Source organism: Euprymna scolopes, chromosome 19 (assembly GCF_053919585.1).
Source record: "Euprymna scolopes isolate OS-2025 chromosome 19, ASM5391958v1, whole genome shotgun sequence".
NCBI lineage: Eukaryota > Metazoa > Mollusca > Cephalopoda > Sepiida > Sepiolidae > Euprymna > Euprymna scolopes.
Genome location: NC_136500.1, coordinates 10,551,501 through 10,577,889, shown reverse-complemented (window position 1 = coordinate 10,577,889; position 26,389 = coordinate 10,551,501). Strand labels below are relative to the sequence as shown.

Here is a 26,389-nt window from a genome sequence, read left to right as displayed (position 1 = left end):
CATACACAAGATTTTACAAGTCTCAGCTGGTACCGTACAAAATGGTCAGATAACATCGAGGAAGATGGAAATGCTGAAGAAGAGACCAACAAGAGCTCCTATGGAAGGGTACAAAGAACCTTAAACCTTGAAGTGGGGGTTAATGACACTAAAACGGTCGCTTTCAGCGATAAATCAATGGCAAACGGCTGTTTTGATTACACAGAATAACTTGAAAATATTGTCGATAGAGGCGGAGATTTGCTTAAATAAGAGAGATCTAATAGTTAGTGTTAGCAAGAAAGTAATAGTAAGCGTCTGTTCCGATAACGGAAGAGATATGTATGCTTATCGAAAAGTAGTTAAACGTGTTGGAAATCTGGGTATGCACTTGTTGTCACTCAGCCCCCAGGGCCTCACCACTAGTTATAGTCAGTGAGCAATCGCCGATACGCACGTATGTAAAAAACCCTAATGAGTAAATAATAATAAAGTGCCAAAATGTGACATGAAACTCGTATAAAGCTAAAGATAAATGTGATTTTTATTTGTTTTGGAATTACTTTTATGATAATTGCGATGCGGAAGCTTGCACATCTGTTCACGTTTTCATCAACTACATCGAAAGAAAAATGAATCACGCAACAGAAAGGAATTATAATCGCTAAAAATAGACTGTCACCCGACAATTGGGGAAGGCGATTCACTTAACGCACGCATGCATGTCTGGAGAGTTGGCTGCTGCTAATCTATTGGAATGTAGATATTTTTGCCAACGCGACCGCCTGTTCGCGTGTGTGAATTAATCTATGGCGGAATTAAAGATTTCGTCTGTGTTAATGCGATTTCTCAGTAATTGGATGAAAGAAAAAGAAGGAGCTCTGTCTCGTGATTAACGCTATGAGTGAATGTCTATATTGTTTGACTCAATATGTCTCTATTATATGGCTATAGAAGTGACTAACACCTCTGCAAATTTTCAAAACTTGTATAAGTGCATGATGTTTGATGTGCGTGTGTATATATATGTATATATATATATATATATATATATATATATATATGTCTGAGTTTATATAAAATATTTGATTTAAGGTATATATATATTCCATATAATGCCATCTAAACCGTTTCAAACAATCAGCCCAATGAAATTATGTTTGCAACTTCAAAGCATATATATATATGGATTGGTTGCATTCTAATGACCAATGGAAAGGAATCGGTATACAATCATAATTTTTGTTCGTTGTTTATTTATTTTTTTGCTTGCGAATGCCTATATTTTATCCTTTATCGTCTTACGCAACCCACAAGAGAAAAAGTCTATTATAAATAAAGGGATAAAAGATGGCCAAGAAAGATAAGACGAACGATTAAAAAAAACACACAAAAGATTTTTTTTTTTTTTTTTTTTTTACATTTTCACCCCAAACAAGGCACATTGCCACTTTGGTGTAGGGGGCTACTATCAGGGTCAGCAACTACGGGGGCACTATGTAGGGATTTGGGAAGAAAGATGTCGGTTCACGTTGCACTTGAACTTCTGCATGTCAGTACAGTTAGGGAAGCATGATCCTGGAATGGAATTCCAGAGTCTAGCGGTTCTGGGGAAGAAACTACTGGAGTAGAAGGATCTTTTGCATCTAGGGATCTCTACTGTGTGGGGGTGGGATTTAGCTGCCTGTCGGGTTTGTCGAGGGTGTCTGCGACGTGGGGGCACAAGTGTCTGCAGTTCGTCAGAGCACTCACCATTAAAATACTTGTAGAACAAGCAGAGGGATGCAACGTTTCGTCGATGGGACAGAGGCTGAAGCTTAGATGCCAGTTCAGGGCCTATCAGATTGGCGACTCTTTTTTGAACCTTGTCTAGGAGCGAGAGACTAGTAGTAGACGCACCAGCCCAGATGTGACAACAATACTCCATACATGGGCGAATGGTGGCCTTATAGAGATACAGGATACTTTCAGGTGTCAGTAGTTTTCTAGAACGGTAGAGAGAGCCCACCTTTTTTGCAGCTGCCCTGGCAATGCTTTCAATATAATTGTTCCAGTTCATGTTTCCTGTGAACGTTAGGCCAAGCAGTTTGAAAGATGTACTCTCAGACAGGGAGTCACTGGCCATTGCTATTGGTGGCAGAGAAGGTTTCTTGTAGTTATTGAAGGAAACCAGTTTGGTTTTGGCAGCATTGAATGTGACCATCCATTTATGTCCCCATTCCACTACAGATTGGAGGTCATCCTCTAATGTTTTTGCCATTTCTTTAGATATGTGTTCATTTGTTTTCCTGTCTTGCCTTTTATAGAGTGTAGTGTCATCAGCATATATACCCATCTCAGAGGCAGTTTTGTCGGGGAGGTCATTAATAAATATCAGGAACAATAGAGGTCCAAAAATAGACCCCTGAGGCACTCCCGCATTTATATCACACTGTTTAGATGTTTGACAGTCGAGGACAACCTGGATTTTTCTCTTATCTAAGAAGGATTCAATTATGCTAAGTATTCTACCAGTGATACCGCATGATTTAATTTTCCTGAGGAGACCCTTGTGCCATACCCTGTCAAGAGCCTTAGATATATCTAGAGCTACCGCTCTGCCCTCCCCCGCTTTATCCAGTGAATGGTATATACGTTCAGAGATTACAGTGAGAATGCCAGCTGTGGAACGGGCTTGTCTAAATCCATATTGTTGGTCAGTCAGAAATTTAGCGTCTGTAAGGTGCCGGACTAGAGCATGGTTAATTATGGTCTCAAATATTTTGGCGAAAAGTGGGAGGAGGCTAATGGGGCGATAATTTGATGGGTCAGTTCTTTCGCCAGAATTCTTGAATATTGGTACCACAGAAGCGGTTTTCCAACAGCCCGGAAAGCATGATTCATTAAGGCATTTGTTGAAGAGTTTGGAGAGAACTGGAGCTACTTCGGCTGAGCACTTTTTTAATAGCACAGCTGGGATGAGATCAGGTCCGCATGCTTTGGAAGTGTCAAGATTTATTATGATAGCATGTACCTGAGCAGGGGTGATTTTTAGATCGTCTAGCGGGGCGTCTGTCCGCAAAGGAAAGTCAGGCAGGGGGTGGTTGGTAGGGTCCAGTGTGGAGTTCAAGGCAAACCGGCTGGCAAGCAAATTAGCTTTGTCGGTTGCTGAGCAAACAACCTCGTGATTGTTGGTTAGTGGGGGAATTGTTGATTGCCCATTGTTTACTACACTGTTGTAGATTTTCCAGAAGTCACGATTTCCTAATTTTTGTGCTTCGATGCGTTTTTTAGTGGTTTCCGTAAATTCTCTCTTAGCTGTCGCTATTTCTTTCTTAACGTTATTTCTCGCTTCTATGTACTTTTGTTTGTTTGAACTGGACTTATGTCGGTTAAGTCTGCAGTATGCATGATGCCTTTGAGCAATGGCAGTTGCGCAAGTCGAAGTAAACCATTGGGGAGAGTGGGGCTTGCTATAAAATTTCCGCACGGGAACATGTGCTTCCATTGCTGTTTTGAACCATTCAGTGGTCTCATTTGCGCACTGTTCGGCAGGAAGAGAAAATATTTCCCCATGGGGCATCTCTGATAAGATCTCTGATGGCTTCCCAGTCAGCCTTTTTAAAATATCTCGTTGATTTGAGCACTGGCTCTTCAGTTTTAGGTCTAGAATTTAGGGCGATTTCTACCATTATCACTGCATGGTTAGCGTTCCCGAGTGGGCTGTTAGCATTTGTGCAATCCTCGGGAACTGTAGTCAGAAACAGATCTAGAAGTGATGCGTGTTGTTCTTGCTGGTCAGGGAAACGGGTTGGAAACGTAACCATTTGTGATAGGGAGTGAGATATAGCAAAACTATGTGTTGTGCTGCCCGCTGCATCTGTGTGAGTAGAGAATCCAAGCCAGTTTTTGTGGTGAACATTAAAGTCGCCAAATACATGGACTTGGGCGCTATTGTCAAGGGAGAGTGCTGTGTCTATACTATCGGGACTTTATTTATTATGGTGCAGTCCTGAGTCGAGGGAGAGCAGTAGAGAAAATAAAAGTAGTTAATGTTATGTTGTATGTTTAGTCTAAAGCACATAAAGGCTTGATCGTCTGTTTCTAGTTTTGTTTCTCTAGTCAGGGGGAGGGTATTACGAATGTAGACTCGAAGTCCGTGCATATGTCTGTCAGAGTCCTTACGGCAGAGTGGGAGATAGCCAGGCATGTTAAAGTAGTTAGAGGGGATGGAGGAGTGTAGGTTAGTCTCGCTTAGTGCTAAGATATCCGGGGTATTTGTTAGGAGAAATGCTTCAACATCAGCTAAATTAGTTCTAAGCCCACGGATGTTAGTGAATGCAAGCCTCAAGGGAGGAGGCGAGTTGGATTTGTTTGTCCCTAGACCTGGTTTAAGCTTATTTTTAGATTTTAGTGTCATCTTGTTTTTAAAGAGTTTCAGTAAGGTGAGGGGGAGCTGAAAAAGAGGTTATGCAGGATATCAGACATGCAACACAAGTAGACCAATTGGCTGACCTTTCTTCAACTAGGACTGCGGCCTCGGGAAAGCCCATCGGGGATGAGTGCAGGGTCCCTTTCCATGCGCGACATGGCACTACAAACAAGCCGATGTTATACAACTGTTGATGGAGCAGCCGCTCTAAGTGCTACCAAAGAGTTAGTGCCCCTGTTCTACCAGTCGGAAACAGCAGCCAGGAACTGTCAATCCGGTACCGTCAGCCCATCAGAAGAAGATCACCCCAATCTAATTGCACAGGCATGCGTGGTACTCAAGCACTCCCAAGTGCCCAGTTATGAGGGGTGGGATGTGTCGGGAGTGGGGGAACGACATTCAATGCCCTAGACAAGAAACAAGATCTACCACTAAGTGTTTTGTTGATTTACCTGTGATAGTGTCTCTGCGCCTGACTAATAGGCAAAGAAGGAGTATGGAAGCCGGCGATAGACAGGGCCTATCTACTCCTTAAGCAATTTAGGTTTGCAGACCGGTAATTTGTTTGAGTCACCAGCTCTAGGAAGGTTGTCGTCCAAGACTGGAGAGGCCTCCCTCCCCTTTGGTTTAGTTTCAGAGTTTTCCTTCTCCTAGACGGTGATCTGGGAAGATCTACTGGGTCCATCAGCCCTGAGAGGGTTTGCTCCGCGCCTGGGTCCTACTCCAGGTATTTCTGCGACCCCACGTGGTTAGTTGGTGTTACAGGGTTAGCTTGTAAAGGTTATTTATCAATGAATAGTTACACTCCTCAAAGAGATTAACTTTTAAGAAGACCAGCAGAGGAAAGTATCGTCAAACGAACATTTGAAAGAACGTTAGAGGTAAAGCGGTTTGAATACATTCCAATGTGATATCAGATGTACTTTTGAGTATCTATTCTCTGATTGTTATCTTTAAAACTAATTTTTCATTATTTTTCTAATCTTTCTACTTTTTATTATTTTCGAACACTGTGTCGATTATACTGACATTTAATCGTCTCTGATGAGCAGCAATGTAGACTAAAGAGCATGTTTTTCGCGTAAAACGATAAAGAAGAAAATATAATCATTCAACGAACTAAAAAAATGATTGTTGACTGTAAGTTGAGTTATTTTTCGTACTGACATTAGTATTAAAAACCTATTTTCTATTTCAAAAGTGAATACAACTTCCTAATATATTTAGTCGTGAGTATACTAGCTACTTTAAAAAGGATATCTAATTTGCATATTCTTTTTAAAGCAACCTTTTATTAACTGTTCGTTTTTTTCAGTTTTATTATTGGATTATTAATATACAGTACCACGCAAATGTACTGGGTACATTACATTTTTCTTCATAACTTTAATTAGGGTTCAAGTTTTTACCTAAAATTTGGTCAGTATATTCCTATTACTATAATTACTTATATTTGGAGTAGTAATTAAAAAATCAAAGTTTAGAAAGTTCATATTTAAGGAAAAATATTAATTAACAAACGCAAAAGTATTGGATACACTTTTAAAAAAATATTTTTCTGAAATAAATTTAAATGACATTTGCTTAGCGTTTGCAATAATGCAAACGAGTTATCACTGACCAATAAGAGAGCTTTATATTAAAATAATTTTATAATTTTTTTTTATTTTACATGGAGTTCACCATTTATCAAGGCCCAATGGCCACTCAGGGATAAGGGTTATTGTGTGTACAGTAATCAAAGGGATAGTGTAGCAATAGTATTGGAGAATTGGTAAGGTGTCATTACTTAGGGGGGGACGTTCATCAGGAATTTGTTTGTGTTGGACTTGAAGATATCAAGGTTAAAGTCGGGAGGGAAACAGGCAAGCGGAACAGAGTTCCACAGGCGTGCAGTTCTAAGAAAGAAGCTTTGTTCATGGTATCTACGTTTTGATTTAGGCACAGATTAGGGAGTGGGGAAAATTATTGACGGTGGTTTCAGCTAGTCGGGTGTTTTTTGAGAAAGATTGGCGAGGGGGGACCAGAGAATGCAGCTCAGATGAGCACCTGACATGGAAATAACGATAGAACAATAACAGGTTCGCAACGTCTCTTCTGTGGGAAACAGGTTGCAGGGTAGAGAAAAGGGCATCCCCCACCAAGCCACGGAGTCTATTTTGTACTCTGTCAAGGCAGGATAGGCTGTTTTTCCAGCCCCCGCCCAGATGTGGTAGCAGTACTCCATTTTTGGACGTACTTGACTCTTATATAGATAGAGAATTGCATCATTAGTGAGATATCATCTGGAGCGGTAGAAGGATCCCACCATTTTCCCAGCGACCTTGGCAACAGACTTGATGTATGTGTTCCATTTAAGATCAGGTGTAAAGGTCAAACTCAGGAGCTTATCAAATCCTGGGGCCTTCTTTAGACGAGAGCCATCCATTTCAATTGATGCCAGATGGGGATCAGAGCGTTTATGATATAGAGATAGGAGCTTGGTCTTAGATGCATTAAAGGTAACGAGCACCTCTTTCCCCACTGTACCACGCGCTCAATATCAGAAGAGAGAGAATCAGAGAGAACATCATCATTTACGGCCTTTGATGTGTTGCCATAGATGGTCGTGTACTCAGCATAGATGCCAACGAAAGATTTTAGTATGTGTTTTGGGAGATCATTGATGTAGATCAAGAAGAGAGTTGGGCCCAGTATGGACCCCTGAGTGACTCCAGCATTAATACTGTGGGCCTCTGATTTCTGCCCATCAACAACTATTCTTATGAGCCTATCTGAGAGAAATGACTTAATGATAGAGAAAACATTTCCAGTTATACCGTAGCTGGAAATCTTGTGTAGTAGGCCTTTATGCCAAACCTTATCGAAGGCCTTTGATATGTCGAGAGCAATTGCCCTAGAAAGGAAGCCTTTGTCGAGAGATTCGCTAATCCTATGAGATATAACCGTTAGCACATCTGCTGTAGATCTAGCAGAGCGGAAACCATATTGCGTGTCGCTAAGAAGGTTATTTTTGTTGAGGTGGTTGACTACTTCTCTATTTTATATGAATTCCAGCAACTTACTCATGACACACAGGAGACTTATTGGTCTGTACTGAGAGGGGGATGATTTATCACCTGAATTCTTAAATACAGGGCATAATGATGAGGTTTTCCAGGGTGTTGGAAAGCACTTCTTAAGGCAACGCTTAAACAGTATGGAAAGTATGGGGCAAGTTCTGGTTGTAATTTTTTTAACACTATAATTGGAATACCGTCGAGACCAGTTGCTTTACTGGAGTCAAGGTTCTTGATTAGCTTGGCGACCCCACACACAAATATCTGTATGTTGCATAGCGTGTTGTCTGTTATAGGAGGGAATATGGGGAGTTGATAGCCTTTGTCACACAGGGTAGAATTTGCCGCAAAGCTTTTGGCAAATAGTTTGGCCTTGTTGGATGCTGTCGAGATGACCTCTTGTCCATTGATAATGGTTGGGATAGAGCACACGTTTCTGTTCAATATCCTATTTGCTATTTGCCAGAACTGGTGGGAACCAAGCCGCTGCTCAGCTACTTTGGACTTAACGGATTGCGCATATAGTTCTCTTGCATTTTTTATTACTTTTTTACAGTGGTTGCTGGCGGTTCTGAAAGCAGCTTTAGTTTCAGTGCATCTATTACGTTGGTAGCTATGGAAAAAGTGATTTCTGTGTGCGATGGCAGCAGCACATTCGGGGGAGAATCATGGCTGACTGTTAGGTTTTTGTTGGAATTTTTAGATGGTATGAACTGGCCTATGCCTACGAGTAACCATTCGGTCAGATCTGATACTATAGAGGACACATCCTTTTTAAACATGGAATGGAGAGGGAGATCAGATATGAATGTACGGAAGCTATCCCAGTCCGCCATAGAGTATCGGTATACAGTACGGTGGAGAGGTCTGTCTGTAGATGTATTATATTTCATTTTCCAGTTTGGGCTCGCTCCTTCAAAGTCAACCAGTTCATTTATAAAAATGCCTAAATTTAAAGAGTTGTCAATAGACATTCGTCAAAAAATCATTCATAAGCACAAAGAAGGAAAAGAGTATCGAATAATACCAAGTACAGTTGGAAACGTTATTAGAAAGTTTAAAAACCTTGGTGAAGCTGTTGCAAATCTACCAAGATGTGGTCGGCCAAGGAAATTAAACAAAAAAAAAATCAAGGTGCGTAAGCAGAAAGGTACAAAAACCCTTTTCTTACTCATGGTGAAATTCAAACCGACCTCCAAGAAGTTGGGATTAATGTGAGCATGGATTCAATCAGTAGAGTTCTAAATCGTGCAGATTTTGTATCAAGGTCCCCAAGAGAAGTTCCATTATTGAAGCTTAAACATGTCAGATCACGTTTTAATTATGTTAAAACATATGGGGAACAACCCCAAGAATTTTGGAACAAGGTAATCTGGTCAGACAAAACGAAAATCGAAATCTTTGGAAGAAACACACCAACACATGTATAGCGTAAAAATAGTACCGCCTGGTGGTGTTTCAATTATAGTATGAGGGTGTTTTTCATCCAAAGGTACTGGTGAACTAGAAATCATCAATGGTAGAATGAATGGACGTATGTACAGGAGGATGTTAGAATAAAATCCTACAGAAATCTGCTTATTTGTTGGGACAAACTAACAAAAGAATGGCTTAGAAATAACGGAATTGACGTTCTTATTTGGCCCAGTTAGTCTCCAGACCTCAACCCAATTGAAAATTTGTGGAAAATATTGAAGATCAATGTTCACAAGAGGAATCCACACAATATTCAACAACTAGAACAGTTCTGCAAAGAAGAATAGCTCAAAATACGTACATATCTTTGCAAAAAACATGTTTGAAACTATAGAAAATGATTGAAAGCTGTTGAACGCAATAAAGGCTATGCAACCAAATATTGAATCAATATATCTAATAATTTTGCGTTAGTTGATTTATATTTCTCCTTTAGTATAAACTTTTTAAACTTCAATTTCATAATTACCACCCCAAATATTAGTTAGAATAGTAATAGGAATATACGGACTAAATTTTAGGAAAAATCTTGAACCGTAATTAAAGTTATGAAGAAAAATGTAATGTATTCAATACTCTTGCGTGCACTATATATATATATATATATATATATATATATATATATATATATATATATATATATATATTAGCGTGTGGACGATTAATTGGAATCGGAATCGGAATCTGGAATAGGGAAAATCGGAACTTTTTGGGGTATTGGAATCGGAAAAATGATAGCCTAATTTCTAATTTCAAAACGATTCTTTCTTTAATTTTTTTTGACAATATTTTTTAAATTAGAAGTTTTTTTTATTTACAATATAAGATTGAAAAGAGTCACAGAATAGGTTATAAATCTTATTTACAGATTAAAGATTGATTCACAGAGTATACTTCATTCTATTTACTGGTCATTTATTGAGAGATAATTTACCAATTTCATTTGTAAACTTTTTGCATCTATTGGCTAAATGTTTGTATGCCAAAATTCTGAAGGAGTTCACTTGATTATTAAAAGGCTTTTAAATTTCGTTGGGACCAGTTGTCATCGGCTTCTTTTGAAATTATTAGTTTTATGGCGCTTCTCTTTGGACGCAAGTGAAAAATAAAGATGAAAATCTCTGATCGAATTTATCAAAATGAAGAGAAAACAGTTTGAAGATTTTCTTAATTAAAAAGTAAATCAAATCAACATTTAAAAAAAGAAGAATAGGATTGGGTCATACTTAACAGAAAAAAACAAATAATAAATATTACCAAAGGCAGGACTGTTTTACATACCTGAATAAATTTATTTGTGTCCTTTAAAGTGTGTTTTTGGTTTAAAACAAACTTTGTGTCTCCTCTTTGAGTTAGAATTAAAAAATGGCTGCCCAATAACCCGGGCAGACGGACCATAGAAAATGTTATGCTGTACGAATATCTTGTTTAATTTTCGATTTTTAGCGATTATGCAAGATTGGGGGGAAAATGAGTACCATTTAACGTTTATTTTATGCGCAAAACAGTTTTTACGCGTAATTAAATGATGATTGTTTTTTTTTCTTTCCGCCACATAATCATTTAAAAATGTAGAATCCCATTTTGGGGAAGTAATTTAGCAAAAGGTATTATTATATTTGCTGCTGCTGCTATTATTATTATTATTATTATTATTATTATTATTAGTAGTAGTATCTGTAAGTTGTTTTTTCTTTTACAGTAATACAAATCATTCTAATGATCGACCAAATGCGTATAATTGTGAGAAAAAATATAAACATTTTTTCAAAGAGGGAAGATACACAATAGAACTGTTTTATTATTTTGCATACCAATCACCAGGTAATTATTTTGCATACCAATCACCAGGTAATTATTTTGCATACCAATCACCAGGTAATTATTTTGCATACCAATCACCAGGTAATTATTTTGCATACCAATCACCAGGTAATTATTTTGCATACCAATCACCAGGTAATTATTTTGCATACCAATCACCAGGTAATTATTTTGCATACCAATCACCAGGTAATTATTTTGCATACCAATCACCAGGTAATTATTTTGCATACCAATCACCAGGTAATTATTTTGCATACCAATCACCAGGTAATTATGTTGCATACCAATCGCTAGGTAATTATTTTGCATACCAATCACCAGGTAATTATTTTGCATACCAATCACCAGGTAATTATTTTGCATACCAATCACCAGGTAAGTCTTTTGCATACCAATCACCAGGTAATTATTTTGCATACCAATCGCCAGGTAATTATTTTGCATACCAATCGCCAGGTAATTATTTTGCATACTAATCACCAGGTAATTATTTTGCATACCAATCACCAGGTAACTATTTTGCATATCTATCGCCAGGTAATTATTTTGCATACCAATCACCAGGTAATTATTTTGCATACCAATCGCCAGGTAATTATTTTGCATACCAATCGCCAGGTAATTATTTTGCATACCAATCGCCAGGTAATTATTTTGCATAACAATCACCAGGTAATTATTTTGCATACCAATCGCCAGGTAATTATTTTGCATACCAATCGCCAGGTAATTATTTTGCATACCAATCACCAGGTAATTATTTTGCATACCAATCACCAGGTAATTATTTTGCATACCAATCACCAGGTAATTATTTTGCATACCAATCGCCAGGTAATTATTTTGCATATCAATCGCCAGGTAATTATTTTGCATACCAATCACCAGGTAATTATTTTGGATACCAATCACCAGGTAATTATTTTGCATACCAATCACCAGGTAATTATTTTGCATACCAATAACCAGGTAATTATTTTGCATACCAATCGCTAGGTAATTATTTTGCATACCAATCACCAGGTAATTATTTTGCATACCAATCACCAGGTAATTATTTTGCATACCAATCACCAGGTAATTATTTTGCATACCAATCGCCAGGTAATTATTTTGCATACCAATCGCCAGGTAATTATTTTGCATATTAATCGCCAGGTAATTATTTTGCATACCAATCACCAGGTAATTATTTTGGATACCAATCACCAGGTAATTATTTTGCATACCAATCACCAGGTAATTATTTTGCATACCAATCACCAGGTAATTATTTTGCATACCAATCGCTAGGTAATTATTTTGCATACCAATCACCAGGTAATTATTTTGCATACCAATCACCAGGTAATTATTTTGCATACCAATCACCAGGTAATTATTTTGCATACCAATCACCAGGTAATTATGTTGCATACCAATCGCTAGGTAATTATTTTGCATACCAATCACCAGGTAATTATTTTGGATACCAATCACCAGGTAATTATCTTTGGGACGCCAGCACACCAGATTTCAATTCGCCATTTTGGTTGCCGAAAAGTACGCCAAAATGTACGCCAGTGGGCCTAATTTTATTTCGTCATAAAAACAAATTTCTACAGAAAAATATTATTTTTACATTTTTATCTAGCGAATAAACGTTAAAGTACACATGAAAAAAAAACACGTTTTGTATTTTTAAAAATCCGACAACCGAAGTGAAGTCGATGTTTTGTTTTTAAAACAAAATTAACTTTTTGGGAAAATCTCTGCGTGACGTACGGGCAAAATTTCTTCTAATGAATAAAAATGAATAAAATTTATTTTACAAGAATGTTTATACATTTTCCTACCTAAATAATAAAATTATTGCTATTTTTGTCAAGTTTTTAAGGGTTTCACAAGTAATCACTTATAAAAGTAATATTTCCTTTTGGAATGGGGATTTAGGCGAGAATGTTAATCTGAAATTTTTCCATTATAATAATAAAAAAAAAAAAAAAATAAATAATAATAATAATAATAATAATAGTAGTAGTAATAATAATAATAATAATAATAATAATAATAATAATTATTATTATCATTATTATTATCATTATTATTATTTGCATACTGTTGTTGTTTTTGTTTACAGCAAAGTAAATCAATTCAGTAATCCACCATATCTTCATAATAAAAATAAAACTCTATTCATAAAGAATATAAGAATAATAATTAACTCCATTCATAAAGAATATAAGAATAATAATTAACTCCATTCATAAAGAATATAAGAATAATTAACTCCATTCATAAAGAATATAAGAATAATAATTAACTCCATTCATAAAGAGAAGGAAAAGAAAATTCACAAAGCCTACGCTCTCCCCTTGTTAAAAATGGTTTTCTAAATAGTAACATTATTTAGAAATTTATTCGTAACAACGGTAGAGGCGTTAATTAATATTTAGTTCTTACATCGTTTTCTCATTTTACCTTTCAATCGTCCACTATTTTCAACTTTTTGTGAAAACTTTCAAGTAACATGTTGTACACTAGCGACGAACTGATACAATCGGACTTTGTTTTAAAATCAAAACAAATGTTTTGTCTTACAATTTTTAATCAATAAAAAGGAAAATATTTGAGAAAAATGCAGAAATTACCCAGAAATTTGAAAATTTACAGAAATAAAACAACAAATCTCTAATGAAATATATTATTAATTGTTAAAAAATCTTAATGGGAATCGAGAATAGTATCGAATCAGAAATTTAGAACGGAATTGGTAACTGTATTGGAATCGGGAAAAAGTTTGGAATCGTCCCATCACTAATATATATATATATATATATATATATATATATATATATATATATATATATATATATATATACACCCGTGCCATGAGAGGTGCTGAGTGCTGGACTGACCACAGATTGGTCAGGACTGTACTGGCACTGCACATTGCACCGCCACACGGAAACCGACACAAGACTGCCAGGGCCTCATATAATGTCGCCAGGATGAAGGGCCCATCTTACCAGATAGGATTCCAGCAAGTGCTAGATGAGAAACTCCAAGATCATGTGATCACCGAAGGCAGCATTGAGAAAGGAAACAGTCAGTGAGACTGCAAAGAAGTCCTTGGGGCGAATACCATAATCCACACAGACTGGTTCGATGAGAATAAGTAAAAAAATAAAAAAAACAAACCACGTCAAGAACAAGGCTTACATAGAATGGTTGAATGACCCGTCCCCTGTCTCTAAACGCGAAAAGTTCAAGGCCCTCCAGACCAAAGTCCAGGCTTATTTCCGAGCAACGCAGAACCAGAGGTGGCAAGACAAATCAGATGAAGTTCAGCACTATGCTGACATTCACAACAGTAAAAACTTTTTCAGCTCACTGAAAAATTGTTTTCGTCAGAAGGGAAGATACTTATTAAGGACCAGGAGGGTCTCAGCAGGCGATGACAGGAGCCCTTCAGCACTCTGCTAAACCGATCCTCGTCAGTTGATTCAGACACCCTGAATCAGATCCCGCAACAGCCCATACATGATTCGCTCGCTAACCCCCTTACCACTGAGGAAATCAAGAAGGCAATTCACCAGACAATCTTCGGCAGAGCATCGGGAATATATAGCATCCCTGCTGAGATCTATAAGGCAGTAAGCTCCAAGGCCCTTCCTCTATAAGAACAAGAGAAGTAAGTCAGACGTTGGGAACTACAGGGGAATTTCAATCCTTTCAGTTGCCTGAAAGATCTTTGCGCGGGTCATCCTAAACAGACTCATCACAGTCTCTGAACAGACCCTTCCTGGGGCCTGGCAAAAGCACTATAGACATGATATTCGCTGTGAAACAAAATCAAGAGAAATGCATTGAACAGAACAAGCCTTTCTACTCAGTATTCATTGACCTGACCAAAGCTTTTGACAACGTTAACAGGGAGGCACTTTGGACAGTCCTTGAGCACATCGGATGCCTTCCAAAGTTTGTTTCAGTGATCAGGCTCTTGCATGTTGTATGACTGGCTGGGTCCTTTAATGACAATGCGACGGATGCTTTTCAGATCAGCCATGGCGTGAAGCTGTGTACTAGCTCCGGTTATCTTCAATGTATTTTTCAGTTGTATGCTGTTCCATGCTGTCCAAGATCTGGAGAATCGCGTCTATATTCGTTACGGCTTGCATGGCTCTCTCTTCGACCTGTGTCGACTAACAGCAAAGACAAAGAGCTTGCAAATTCTCCTGAAAGAGGTTGCTGATGACTGTGCACTAGTAACCCACAAAGAACAAGACTTGCAGCAGATGCTTGACTGCTTCTCTGAGCAATCCAAGTCTTAGAAAGACAGAGGTACTCTACCAGCCTGCACCATACTCCCCCTCCCCCTACCATCACCATTGATGATAGACCACTTGACAATGTCGAACATTTCAAATATCTGGGAGCACCATATCCTGTGATAGTTCTTTGAACAGAGAAATTAACACTAGAATTAACAAGGAAAGTCAAGTATCTACAATGCCGTGGCTCTTCCCTCTATGGTTGTGAGACGTGGACACTATCGCATATCAAGAAACTGGAGCTTTTCCACATGCAAGCTCTTCGCTTCTTCCTAAGGATTAGGTGGCAGACTTCCTCGTTCTCCTGATTTGCCCCCTTTCTTGGGGGTAGTCCTCCTGGAGAACATTTCCCCCCTTTATTCTCCCTTGTGGCTATTGCTTCTTTCATTTTGTTGTCTGAATGGGATGTGTCGTCAGACATTTGTTTTGCTCCCCTTTAAGGGGGTCGTCTGTGTATGTGTGGTTGTGTGTGCAGATACATCTAAATAGCTGTAAATCGTATAAAAAACATTTCCTCTATTAGTAGCACTCAAACATTTCATAATTTTAGTATTTATGTTCGTCTGTTTGTGAATACGTCTTATATCTTTATCTTGTATAGTTATTTTATGCGCGGACTATACATTATAATGGAAGTAAAATGGAAACTTTTACAAATACAATATACAAGCCAATTTTCTACAAATTTAGTCGCATATACAATATATATATATATATATATATATATATATATATATATATATATATATATATGTGTGTGTGTGTGTGTGTGTGTGTGTGGCTACCTCACGTATAGATTTACCAAATGCAAATTATCAATTTTCCTCATGAGTCAAGTTTCTCTCCTCTGCAAATCGTCATTCATTTCACACAAACACAATAGGCTAATAAGATCTTTATCTCCGAGGTGATATACGTATTGGTATATTATGGTAATTCTATTGAGCAATCTAACACCATTCTGTGCTCCATCCGATACAATTATCCGAGCACTGTATCGCACCAATTCAATATTAGGTAATTCCACTTCATGCTACTCATACCATTTATGAATGTCTCCCTATTCAATCATTTCAGGAGTTTAAAATATTTCTTTTCTGTTTTTCACGACGAAATTCTGCGTCCTTTTCACTTTTAATGTTTTTATGTCTGCAGTTTATTGTCCCTGTCTCGAGACCCTTATCTAATGCACAGTATATTATTATGCAATTATAATGAGAAACATTTCCGACGCAGCCTGTTCATATCAACTTATCACGTTACTTCTTTTCTCTCACACACATACGCATATATATATATATATATATATATATATATATATATATATATATTCATGTAGTGTGAATATATACATTTTTTATTTTTTAATTTTTTTATTATTACATTTTCACCCCAAACAAGGCACATTGCCACTTTGGTGTAGGGGCTACTATCAGGGGTAACATCACTGGGGTACTATGTGGGGATTTGGGCAGCAAGATGTCTGTTCACGTTACACTTGAACTTCTGCACGTCAGTATAGTTGGGGAAGCAGGGACCTGGAATGGAATTCCAAAGTCTAGCGGTTCTGGGGAAGAAACTACTGGAGTAGAAAGATCTTTTACATCTAGGGATTTCTACTGTGTTGGGGTAATATTTAGCTGCCTATCGGGTTTGTCGAGGGCGTTTACGTCGTGGAGGCACAAGTGCTTGCAGTTCGTCAGAGCATTCACCATTAAAATACTTGTAGAACAGGAAGAGGGATGCAACATTTCGTCGATGGGACAGAGGCTGAAGCTTAGATGCCAGTTCAGAGCCTAGCAGATTGGCGACTCTCTTTTGAATTGAACCTTGTCTAGGAGCGGGAGACTAGTAGCAGATGCACCAGCCCAAATATGACAGCAATACTCCATCCATGGCGAATGGTGGCCTTATAGAGGTACAGGATACTTTCGGGTGTTAGTAGTTTTCTAGCACGGTAGAGAGAGCCTACCTTCTTTGCAGCGGCCCTGGCAATGCGTTCAATGTAATTGTTCTAACTCATGTTTCCTGTGAACATTAGGCCAACCATTTTAAAAGATGTACTCTCAGATAAAGTGTCGCTGGCCATTGCTATTGGTGGTAGAGAAGGTTTCTTGTAATTGAAGGAAACTAGTTTAGTCTTGACGGCATTGAAAGTGACCATCAATTTTGTCCCCATTCCACTACAGATTGGAGGTCATCTTCTAGTGTTTTTGCCATTTCTTTAGATATGTTTTCATTTGTTTTCCTGTTGTGCCTGTTATAGAGTGTGGTGTCCTCAGCATATATACCCATTTCAGAGGCAATTTTGTCGGGGAACTCATTTATGAATATTAGGAACAACAGAGGTCCAAGGATAAACGCTTGGGGAACTCCTGCATTTATATCATATTGTTTAGATGTACGACCGTCGAGGACAACCTGGATTTTTCTCTTATCTAAGAAGGATTTAATTATGTTTAGTATTCTACCAGTGATACCGTATGATCTAATTTTCCTGAGGAGACGCTCATGCCATACCCTGTCAAAAGCCTTAGATATATCTAGAGCTGCCGCTCTGCCCTCCTCGGCTTTGTCCAGTGAGTGGTATATACGTTCAGAGAGTACAGTTAGGATGTCTGCTGTGTAACGGGCTTGTCTAAATCCATATTGTTTGTCAGTCAGAAATTTAGCATCTGTAAGGTGATGAAATACAGTATGGTTAATTAAGGTCTCAAATATTTTGGAAAAAAGTGGGGGGAGGCTAATGGAGCGATAATTTAATGGGTCCGTTCTTTCGCCAGAATTATTGAATACTGGTACCACAGAAGCAGTTTTCCAACAGCCCGGACAGCAAGATTCATGAAGACATTTGTTGTAGAGTTTGGAGAGAACTGGAGCTACTTCAGCTGAGCACTTTTTTAATAATGAGATTGAGTCCACATGCTTTTGAAGTGTCAAGGTTTTTATGATAGCATGCGCCTGAGCAGGGGTGATTACCAGATCGTCTAGCGTGGCGTCTGACCGCATAGGAAAGTCAGGTAGGGGGTAGTTGGAAGGGTCCAGTGTGGAGTTTGAGGCAAACTGACTCGCAAGCATGTTAGCCTTGTCGATTGCTGAGCAAACAACCTCGTTGGTTTGTGGGGGAATTGTTGATTGTCCATTATTTTTGTCCTTTTTTGTAGATTTTCCAGAAGTCACGACTTCCTAATTTCTGTGCTTCTATGCGTTTTTTAGTGGTTTAAGCAAATTCTCTTTTAGCATTCGCTATTTCTTTCTTAACGTTACTTCTTACGTCTATGTACTTCTGTCTGTTTGAATTGGACTTATGTCGGTTAAATTGCGGTATGCATGCTGCCTTTGAGCAATGGAAGTTGCGCAAGTCCAAGTAAACCATTGAGGAGAGTGGGGCTTACTATAAAATTTCCGCATGGGGACATGTGCTTCAATTGCAGTTTTGAACCATTCAGTTGTCTCATTTGTGCACTGTTCAGCAGAAAGAGAACAAATATTTCCCCATGGGGCATCTCTGATAAGATCTCTGATGGCTTCCCAATCAGTCTTTTTATAATATGTCGTTGTTTTTAGCAATGGCTCTTCAGTTTTGGCTCAAGAGTTTAGGGTGATTTCAACCATTATCACTGCATGATAAGCGTTCGGGTTAGAAACGTAACAATCGGTGATAGGGAGTGAGATATAACGAAGCTATGTGTTGTGCTGTCCGCTGCGTCTGTGTGAGTAGAGAATCCCAACCAGTTTTTGTGGTGGACATTAAAGTCACCAAATACATGTACTTGTGCGCTAGTATCGAGGGAAAGTGCTGTGTCTATGCTGTCAGAGACTTTGTTTATTATGGGGAAGTCCTGGATCGAGGGAGAGCGGTAGAGAAAATAAAAGTAGCTAATGTTGTGTTGCATGTTAAGTCTAAAGCACATAAAGGCTTGATTGTCCGATTCTAGGTTTGATTCTCTAGTCAGGGGGAGGGTGTTACGAATGTAGACTCCAAGTCCTTGCATATGTCTGTCAGAGTCCTTACGGCAGAGTGGGAGATATCCAGTCATGTTAGAGTAGTTAGAGGGGATGGAGGAGTGTAGGTTAGTCTCACTTAGTGCTAAGATATCCGGGGTATTTGTTAGGAGAAATGCTTCAACATCAGCTAAATTAGTTCTAAGCCCACATACGTTCGTGAATGTAAGCCTCAAGGGAAGTGGCAACTTGGATTTGTAGGACCCTAAGCCTGGTTTAAGCTTATTTTTATTGTACAGTCATCATATTTTTTAAAGAGTTTCAGTTTAGGTAAGGGGGAGCTGAACAGGAGGTTATGCAGAGTATCACACATGCAACACAAGTACACCATCAGCTGACCTTTCTTCAACTAGGATTGTGGCCTCAGGAAAGCCCACCAGGGATGAGTGCAGGGTCCCTTTCCATGCGTGACATGGCACTACAAACATCCCGATATTATACAACTGTTGATGGATCAGCCGCTCTAAGTACTACCAAAGAGTTAGGGCGCATGTACTACCAGTCGGAAACAGCAGCCAGGAACTGTCAATCTAGTACCATAAACCCATCAGAAGAAGGTGAACCCAATCTAATTACACAGGCATATGTGGTACTCAAGCACTCCCAAGTGCCCAGTTTTGAGGAGTGGGATGTGTCGGGGTGGGGAAAACGGCGTTCATTGCCCTAGACTAGAAACAAGATCTACCACTGTATGGTTCTGTCGAATCACTGTGATATCGTCTCTGCGCCTGACTAATAGGCAAAAAAGGAGTATGGAAGCCGGGCGATAGACAGAGCCTATCTACTTGTTAAGCAGTTTAGGTTTTAGGTTCCAGCTCTAGGAAGGTTGTCATCCAAGACTGACGAGGCCTCCCCCCTTTGGTTAAGTTTCAGAGTTTTTCTTCTCCTAGACGGATGATCTTGGAAGATTTACTGGCTCTGCACTGAGAGGGTTTGCTCCGCGCCGGAGTCCTAATCCAGATATTTCTGCGACCCCGCGTGGTTAGTTAATGTTGCTGGTTTAGTTTGTAGAGGTTAAATATCTGCTGAATATTTACACTCCTCAAAGTGATTAAGGGACATTGCTATTTTATTGTTACTGGATAAAGGGGATAAGTAAAGTTCATGCAGTGTAAGCAACTATGTTTGTAAGCAGGCTTCTTAGGAGTTAATGTGGTTTTCCTTTATTTTATTTTATTTATATGTTAGCTTAGGTATAGGATAACGTTACAGTGTGAGTAGGTATTAAAAATTGAACTAAGATTTATGCCCAATCTCTGTATATTTCAGATGACAGAAGGATTAAGGTGTAAGTGCAATACAGTACGGATAAAAAGCGTCATCTGTAATTAGGTAAATAGATATATGGGTTGGTTTTCAATAGATGCGAATAAGTTGAAGTTGTATTAAGTATGTGTCTATTATTAAAGGAAGATAATTTCAGCTTTCAGTTAAGAGTCATGGGACATTTTGCATAACAAGGAGTATCGGTTCAGTTTCGTATTAATCTTTGCAAAACTATGTAAGAGGAGACATAGTTATTTAATGCAGGTCGCTTTGCTTCTGAGTACATACTTTGGCTGTTAAGTACCTAACTGGATAGGAATGAACTCTAATGCATGCCTTAGAGGTATAAATGTATTGATGTTTAGTGATGACTATTAAGCAGTTAGCATGTGAAGGTTAAGCTGTCATGTGTTTTTTCAGTTATGAGATAAACAATTGGTTCATGGTGATCCGTATTCTGTATTTATAGGCAGTCATTTAGGTCAGGCTTAAAGCAGTGTATCTATTTAGAAAATAGCACTACTAATACAGCTAAGATAACTGTATATTTCAGTCACAAATATAGTGAAAGTTAAATATAAGCTATATTCGGTGGTTTGGTTTGGTATAGGATACTAGCGCAGAGATAGATCTAGACGTAAATAACGTTACTATTCAAAAAGCCACTCCCAACACGGGGAGGGTGTCCTGCAACTACTCCACACTTCAACCTTAAAATTCAATAAAAAACATATCACAAAAATCCAATTAAACTTGAAAATACGCTTAAAAATAGCGCAGATCAGTAAGTGCACTAGCATCCGGTATGGATATCAGGGAGGCCACTTTATTAATACAAGCGATCATATGGTAATTGCAGATATTAAGTATATTACTTAAATAAAGTTCTTCTGACTTCTACAGTAGAAAAAATAAATCATCGCTTCTGTTAAGTTAAGAAATCTCTATTGCCTAAGCTTTCCAATTTTTGGAGTCGAATTTTAAGAACTACATAAGAAGGCTCGCAAGGAAGTCAAAGAGGCAAAGACAATATATACGTATATTAATAAAATGCAAAAAAATAAGGTAAATTTAAAAGAGAAAAAGTATAAACAACAGTTCATAAGAAAGTAAAAAATATAAGAAAGTAAAAAAAAAAAACAGTTGGCATTTTGTTAGGAAAGGATGGATTAGGTACACTTAGCTTTGGACATCTTCAGTTCTTGACTTGCCTACCAGCATGTTTTAGGTGGAAGGTACTTGTCTTCCTTATCCGTATCTATTTATAGTGGGCGCACATGTGTATGTGCAGAGGTAAGATAACCAGTGAAATATAAGAAGGTTAATTAATAATGCTATAGAAATAGAGCAAGATGTATTTTCAATAATTTTAATGTAAAATAATACATACGACATAATGACGTTGACACCCCGGTCCTCACTGGGTCACCGAAGTTAAGCAACATTGGTCAGTACTAAATGGGTGATATTTAAGACTTCCAGGTAGTGTATGTGCTCTCCCCTTATCTCGGCATTGTTACCAGTCACACTGAATTTCTCTTTGCTACTGGACTCAGGAAGGTCGGATTCAGAAGAGGTGTGGTTGAAGATTGCGCAACACGTGCCTCACAATTACACGCGGAGCTGCCCCTATGATGGGTATATTTCGTCTTTCTTTCAGTACGTCTAGACTTTGTTGTCAAGGATCGAACGCGTCCCCGCTCGATAAGTAGTCTAGTGTTTTACCACGAGACTAGGGGGACTTATTAATTTTTATGCTCGATTTTTATCGCTATAGATGCAAGATTGTTGATTTATTTCTTAATAGCGATTCTATAGAATTTTTCTTTCTTTTCGCTCCCTGATCGATTTTTTTTAAAGAAAGTAGTTATCTGCCCTTTGTTTATATTTTTGTCGCCTTACACTTTTTAAGACGTATTATTTAATTTATTATTTTTATGTGTAAAAGTAAGTCATCCATAGACATGCGTGTTTATATATATATATATATATATATATATATATATATATATATATAATTATTCTTTATACCGACAGGCACTAGTATTTAATGCGTTTGTAATAATCAATGAAGAGGAGACAATCCCTGCCAGTTATGAGATTCGAACCCAGTCATGAACCTTTTCTTCATTGGTAAACCTCTACTTTAGGTCCATGAATTAAACACGGAATTCAGGCGAATACATTTGACAATCTTAAGTGTTCGTACGAGCAGAAGTCGTGTACATTGCATAAATGCTTGTTGGCTGCCTTAGTTATAAATCCGCAAAGAGTTGGCATCGTTAAGTATTCTTAAAGGGACTTAAAAATTATAATTAAATAATAATTATTCTTCATACTTACAAACACTAATGTTCTATGCATACGTGGTCATCAGTGTGGGAGTTACAATTCTTGCAGTTTTTGCTCCATTTCCTACGCCTTTACTTCAGGGCCACCAAACAATTTCCACGGGAATAAAGGGAGCTATTAAACGTCGAATTCGGGCGAATACCTTTGACAATATGGTGTTCGCAGGCGCGGAAGTCGTGAATATTGCATACACGAAATTTGAATGACTTAATTATAATTCCGCAGACATGCATAAATATATCCACATCGAAGTTGCCGAGTGAATCAATGCAACGTGGCTCAAATGTATACCTCTACCGGCATAATCTGTGACCGCAGCATCTAAAATAGAACAGTATCAGTATATATACATATACATATACATATATATATATATATATATGATTATATTTTTTCTACTACTACTACTACCACCACTACTACTACTATTACTACTACTAATAATAATATTAAGAAATTGGAATCAAAGGAATGACTGGAAAAATACAACTAGCAACAATAATGAAAACAGCTGAAATATTAAGGAAAACCCTTGAATGTGGAAACTAACACACATGAGCAACAAGCGCGCGCCAGACAAAATGGCGCAGAGGCCAAACATGAGGCGCTACATAGAACGAAGAACGTTGAAGCCGCATATCTATGTTCTCTAATCCCATCTCCATCCTTCCATTACCACAACACTGCCCCTACAAAAATAGAGTTAGACACAACAGCCAAGTAGATTCAAGGAAGAAATAAAGACCGAGGAGAGAGCACTGACCAAACCTCCGCTGGATAAGTGCGAAGAGAATTGGGACCTTGTCGAGGCTTATTGCCACTCAAATTCCAGTGAACACCAATAGCCGCTGCCAACGAGAAATCAATGGTAAACAGATGTTGCGATAATGCAAATGTATTTTCAAATGAATTTGCGTTACCGCAAAAGCCGCTTACCATTGATTTCTCGTTGACAGCGGCCATTGGTCTCCACTGGAATTTGTCTGGCAATAAGCCTTCTCAAGGTCCCAGTTCTCTTGGCACTTGTCAAGCGCAGGTCTGGTCAGCGCTCTCCCCTCGGTCTTTCCATCCTCCTCAACCATCCTCGACTATTTGGTATCACTCTTTTTGGGGGGTGGGTGTAATGGAAGGGGATGGACGAGGGGATAGAGTACTTATCTTCAATGTTCTTAGTTCCAGTAACGCTTCTTCGTGTTTTGCCTCTGCAGCAGTTTGTCTGGTCCGCGCAGGTGGCTTATGTGTATATATTTCCGCATTCAAGGGGTTTCCTCAATATTTCAGTTGTTTTCATTATAGTTTCCTCTCTGGACAGTTTGGTATTTCCCCCCCCCCCCCCCGCGCTTCTTCGTCTTCTCGGTATTAACTCTGTGGTTTGCTCGGTCAGCGAAATCTACGATCTGACATAACTTTTTCTTCTTAAGTATTATAACATCCGGTTTTCTGCTTGGATGAGATTGCCTGTTTGGACACACGTCCCACTAAATTTTGTAAATTTTCTTTTCAAGTATTGCTTGTTCGATTTGCCTGTGTGTTCAAGGTACAATTGCTTGTATACTGCTTTGCTCTCTTGATCGTGTTTTTTATTATGTTCTTTTGGGGCATTCGCTTTATTAGTTTATTGTTTCGTCGAGCGATGCTATGTTGTAGCGGTAGTTTAAAGCACATCAAGTCCTGGTCATCTGATTCTGGTTTGGATTTCCTAGTCAAAGGGAGGGTGTTACGAATATAGACTCCAAGTCCGTGCATGTGTCTGTCAAAGTCCTTACGACAAAGTGGAAGATAACCAGACATGTTTAAGATGTTAGAGGAGATGGAGTAGTGCAAGTTAGTTTCACAGTGCTAAGATATCCGGATAGTTTGCTAGAAGAAATGATTCTACATCATTTGAGTTAGTTCTAAGTCCACGGATATTTATAAATGCAAGCCAAAGCGGATGTGCACAGTCAACATTATTCAACACAAGTAGACCATCAGTCGACTCCTTATCCACAGGAATATGGCCACGGAATGCCCACCAGAAATGAGTGCAGGGTCCCTTTTACATGCGCAATATGGCACTGCAAACATCCTGATATTCTACAACTGATGATAGAGCTGCCGTTCTAAACGCTACGAAAGAGTTAGGAGATCTTGTACTGTCAGTCGAAACCCTCAAACCTCTCTGACAAGAGAGGTCCAGTCTAATCGTGTTAGCACACATGGTAACCAAGCAGCTCCAAAATGCCGAGGTTTAGAGGAAGGGAATTAGGCGGATGTGGAGGAAGGCATTCATTGCTCTAGTAAAGAAACATGGCCAAGCAGTGGGTGTCTCCAATGAGCCCTTGTGATTGCACCTCTGCTCCTGTATAAAGAAGGAGTATGGAAGCCGGGCGATAGGTAGAGCATATCTACTCCTTAAGTAGTTTAGGTTTTTAAACCGATGTTTGATCGAGTCACCAGTTCTAAGGAGGTTGTTGTCCAGCACTGAGGAGGCCTCCTTTCCCCGTTTGGTGTCAAGACGTGTAAGGTCAATGGTACAGGTTTACATATCGGAGTGTAACTTCTTCTAGATGGATGACCTGACTATATCACCGCGTCCATCAGCACCGAGAGCGGTATCCCCGCGCCTGGTTTCAAAGCCAGGTATTTCCACATTCCCGCATGTGTAGTAAGGATTAATAGTTGTATCAAAGTTAATTAGTATCTGCTTTGAAGTGACACTCCTCAAAATAGGATTAAGATGAGAAGATGTGGATTAATCATACGTTTTGAGGTATATAAGACGATGGGATTAAGATTTAAAGTTAATATATACTAGCGTTCAGCAAGGATTTAACATGGTTTGTGGATTAATAAATACATTGGATAATTATAGTATAAAGAGTTAGGATTCGATTCGAAATGTGTTTTAGGTGTCAGTTTTCATGTAAAGACAATCACCAGTACTTTCACCCATCTAAGGGAAAGAAAGATATAGAGTTGCTACTTAATATAAATCATTTTAAATCTCAGTACAAGCTAACGCTAATAAGTATCCATTTGGTCTAATCAATAAACGGTCCAGAGTATCTTACTTGTGATACTGCTCATGTATTTATACCTTTTATTAGGTTTCCACTATATAATTTAGTTTCTATGAATTTTCTTGTTTTACCTTCCAACTTTCTCTTTCATTTATGTTGCTTTAGTGGTGTCTGCTTAAAGGACTCCTAAATATTCGCAGGTATTATGCTCACCTAGTGTCCTCGTCTCCGTTTGATTGTGTAGTTCCATGCTTTCTGTAGCTTCCAGTTTTCTTTTTCTAATAACTAACAGTGCGCAATTTTGTACCAAATTTCATTCGTATATTTTGGCTGAAGATTCTGGTTGAATTTATTAGCGTCTCTAGTTCTTTCTTCGAAAACAACTTAAGATCGTTCGTGAACATAAAGTGGTTCATTCTTCCATCTGTATTAGTGAATATGTATCCGACTTGGTGCTTTTTGCGTATATTGTTAAAGGCATCATGGCTGTGGTGAAGAGAAGTGGTAATAGGGAACCTCCTTGGAAGACACCTCTTTGTACTGTAACCTCAGTTATGCATTGTTCTCAATAGTTCAAGTATCCATGTTCTCAATGCATCTTCAATCAAATGATTTTGTCACGTATTTTATACATTTTCAGGCATTCTATTATCCAGTGATCCAGTCGTACGTTTTCTTTTATATTATTTCTATTTACAT

The 26,389-nt window shown here is 38.3% G+C and overlaps 1 protein-coding gene across 1 annotated transcript; it reads left to right on the top strand.

Moving 5' to 3' along the window:
• The first annotated feature begins 14,563 nt into the window (after positions 1-14,563).
• Positions 14,564-15,065, top strand: LOC145240079 (uncharacterized). The gene is made up of 2 exons (XM_080103702.1): positions 14,564-14,712; positions 14,849-15,065. Exons 1-2 carry the CDS (start codon positions 14,564-14,566, stop codon positions 15,063-15,065), a joined length of 366 nt encoding a protein of 121 aa, XP_079959828.1.
• The last annotated feature ends 11,324 nt before the right edge of the window (positions 15,066-26,389 follow it).

Bases quoted from the DNA above. Each gene is read 5' to 3' on its own strand.
- LOC145240079 (XM_080103702.1), top strand. From the start codon at position 14,564: ATGATATTCGCTGTGAAACAAAATCAAGAGAAATGCATTGAACAGAAC. The intron at 14,713-14,848 runs GTTTGTTTCAGT...TGTATTTTTCAG, and splicing joins CACATCGGATGCCTTCCAAA to TTGTATGCTGTTCCATGCTG.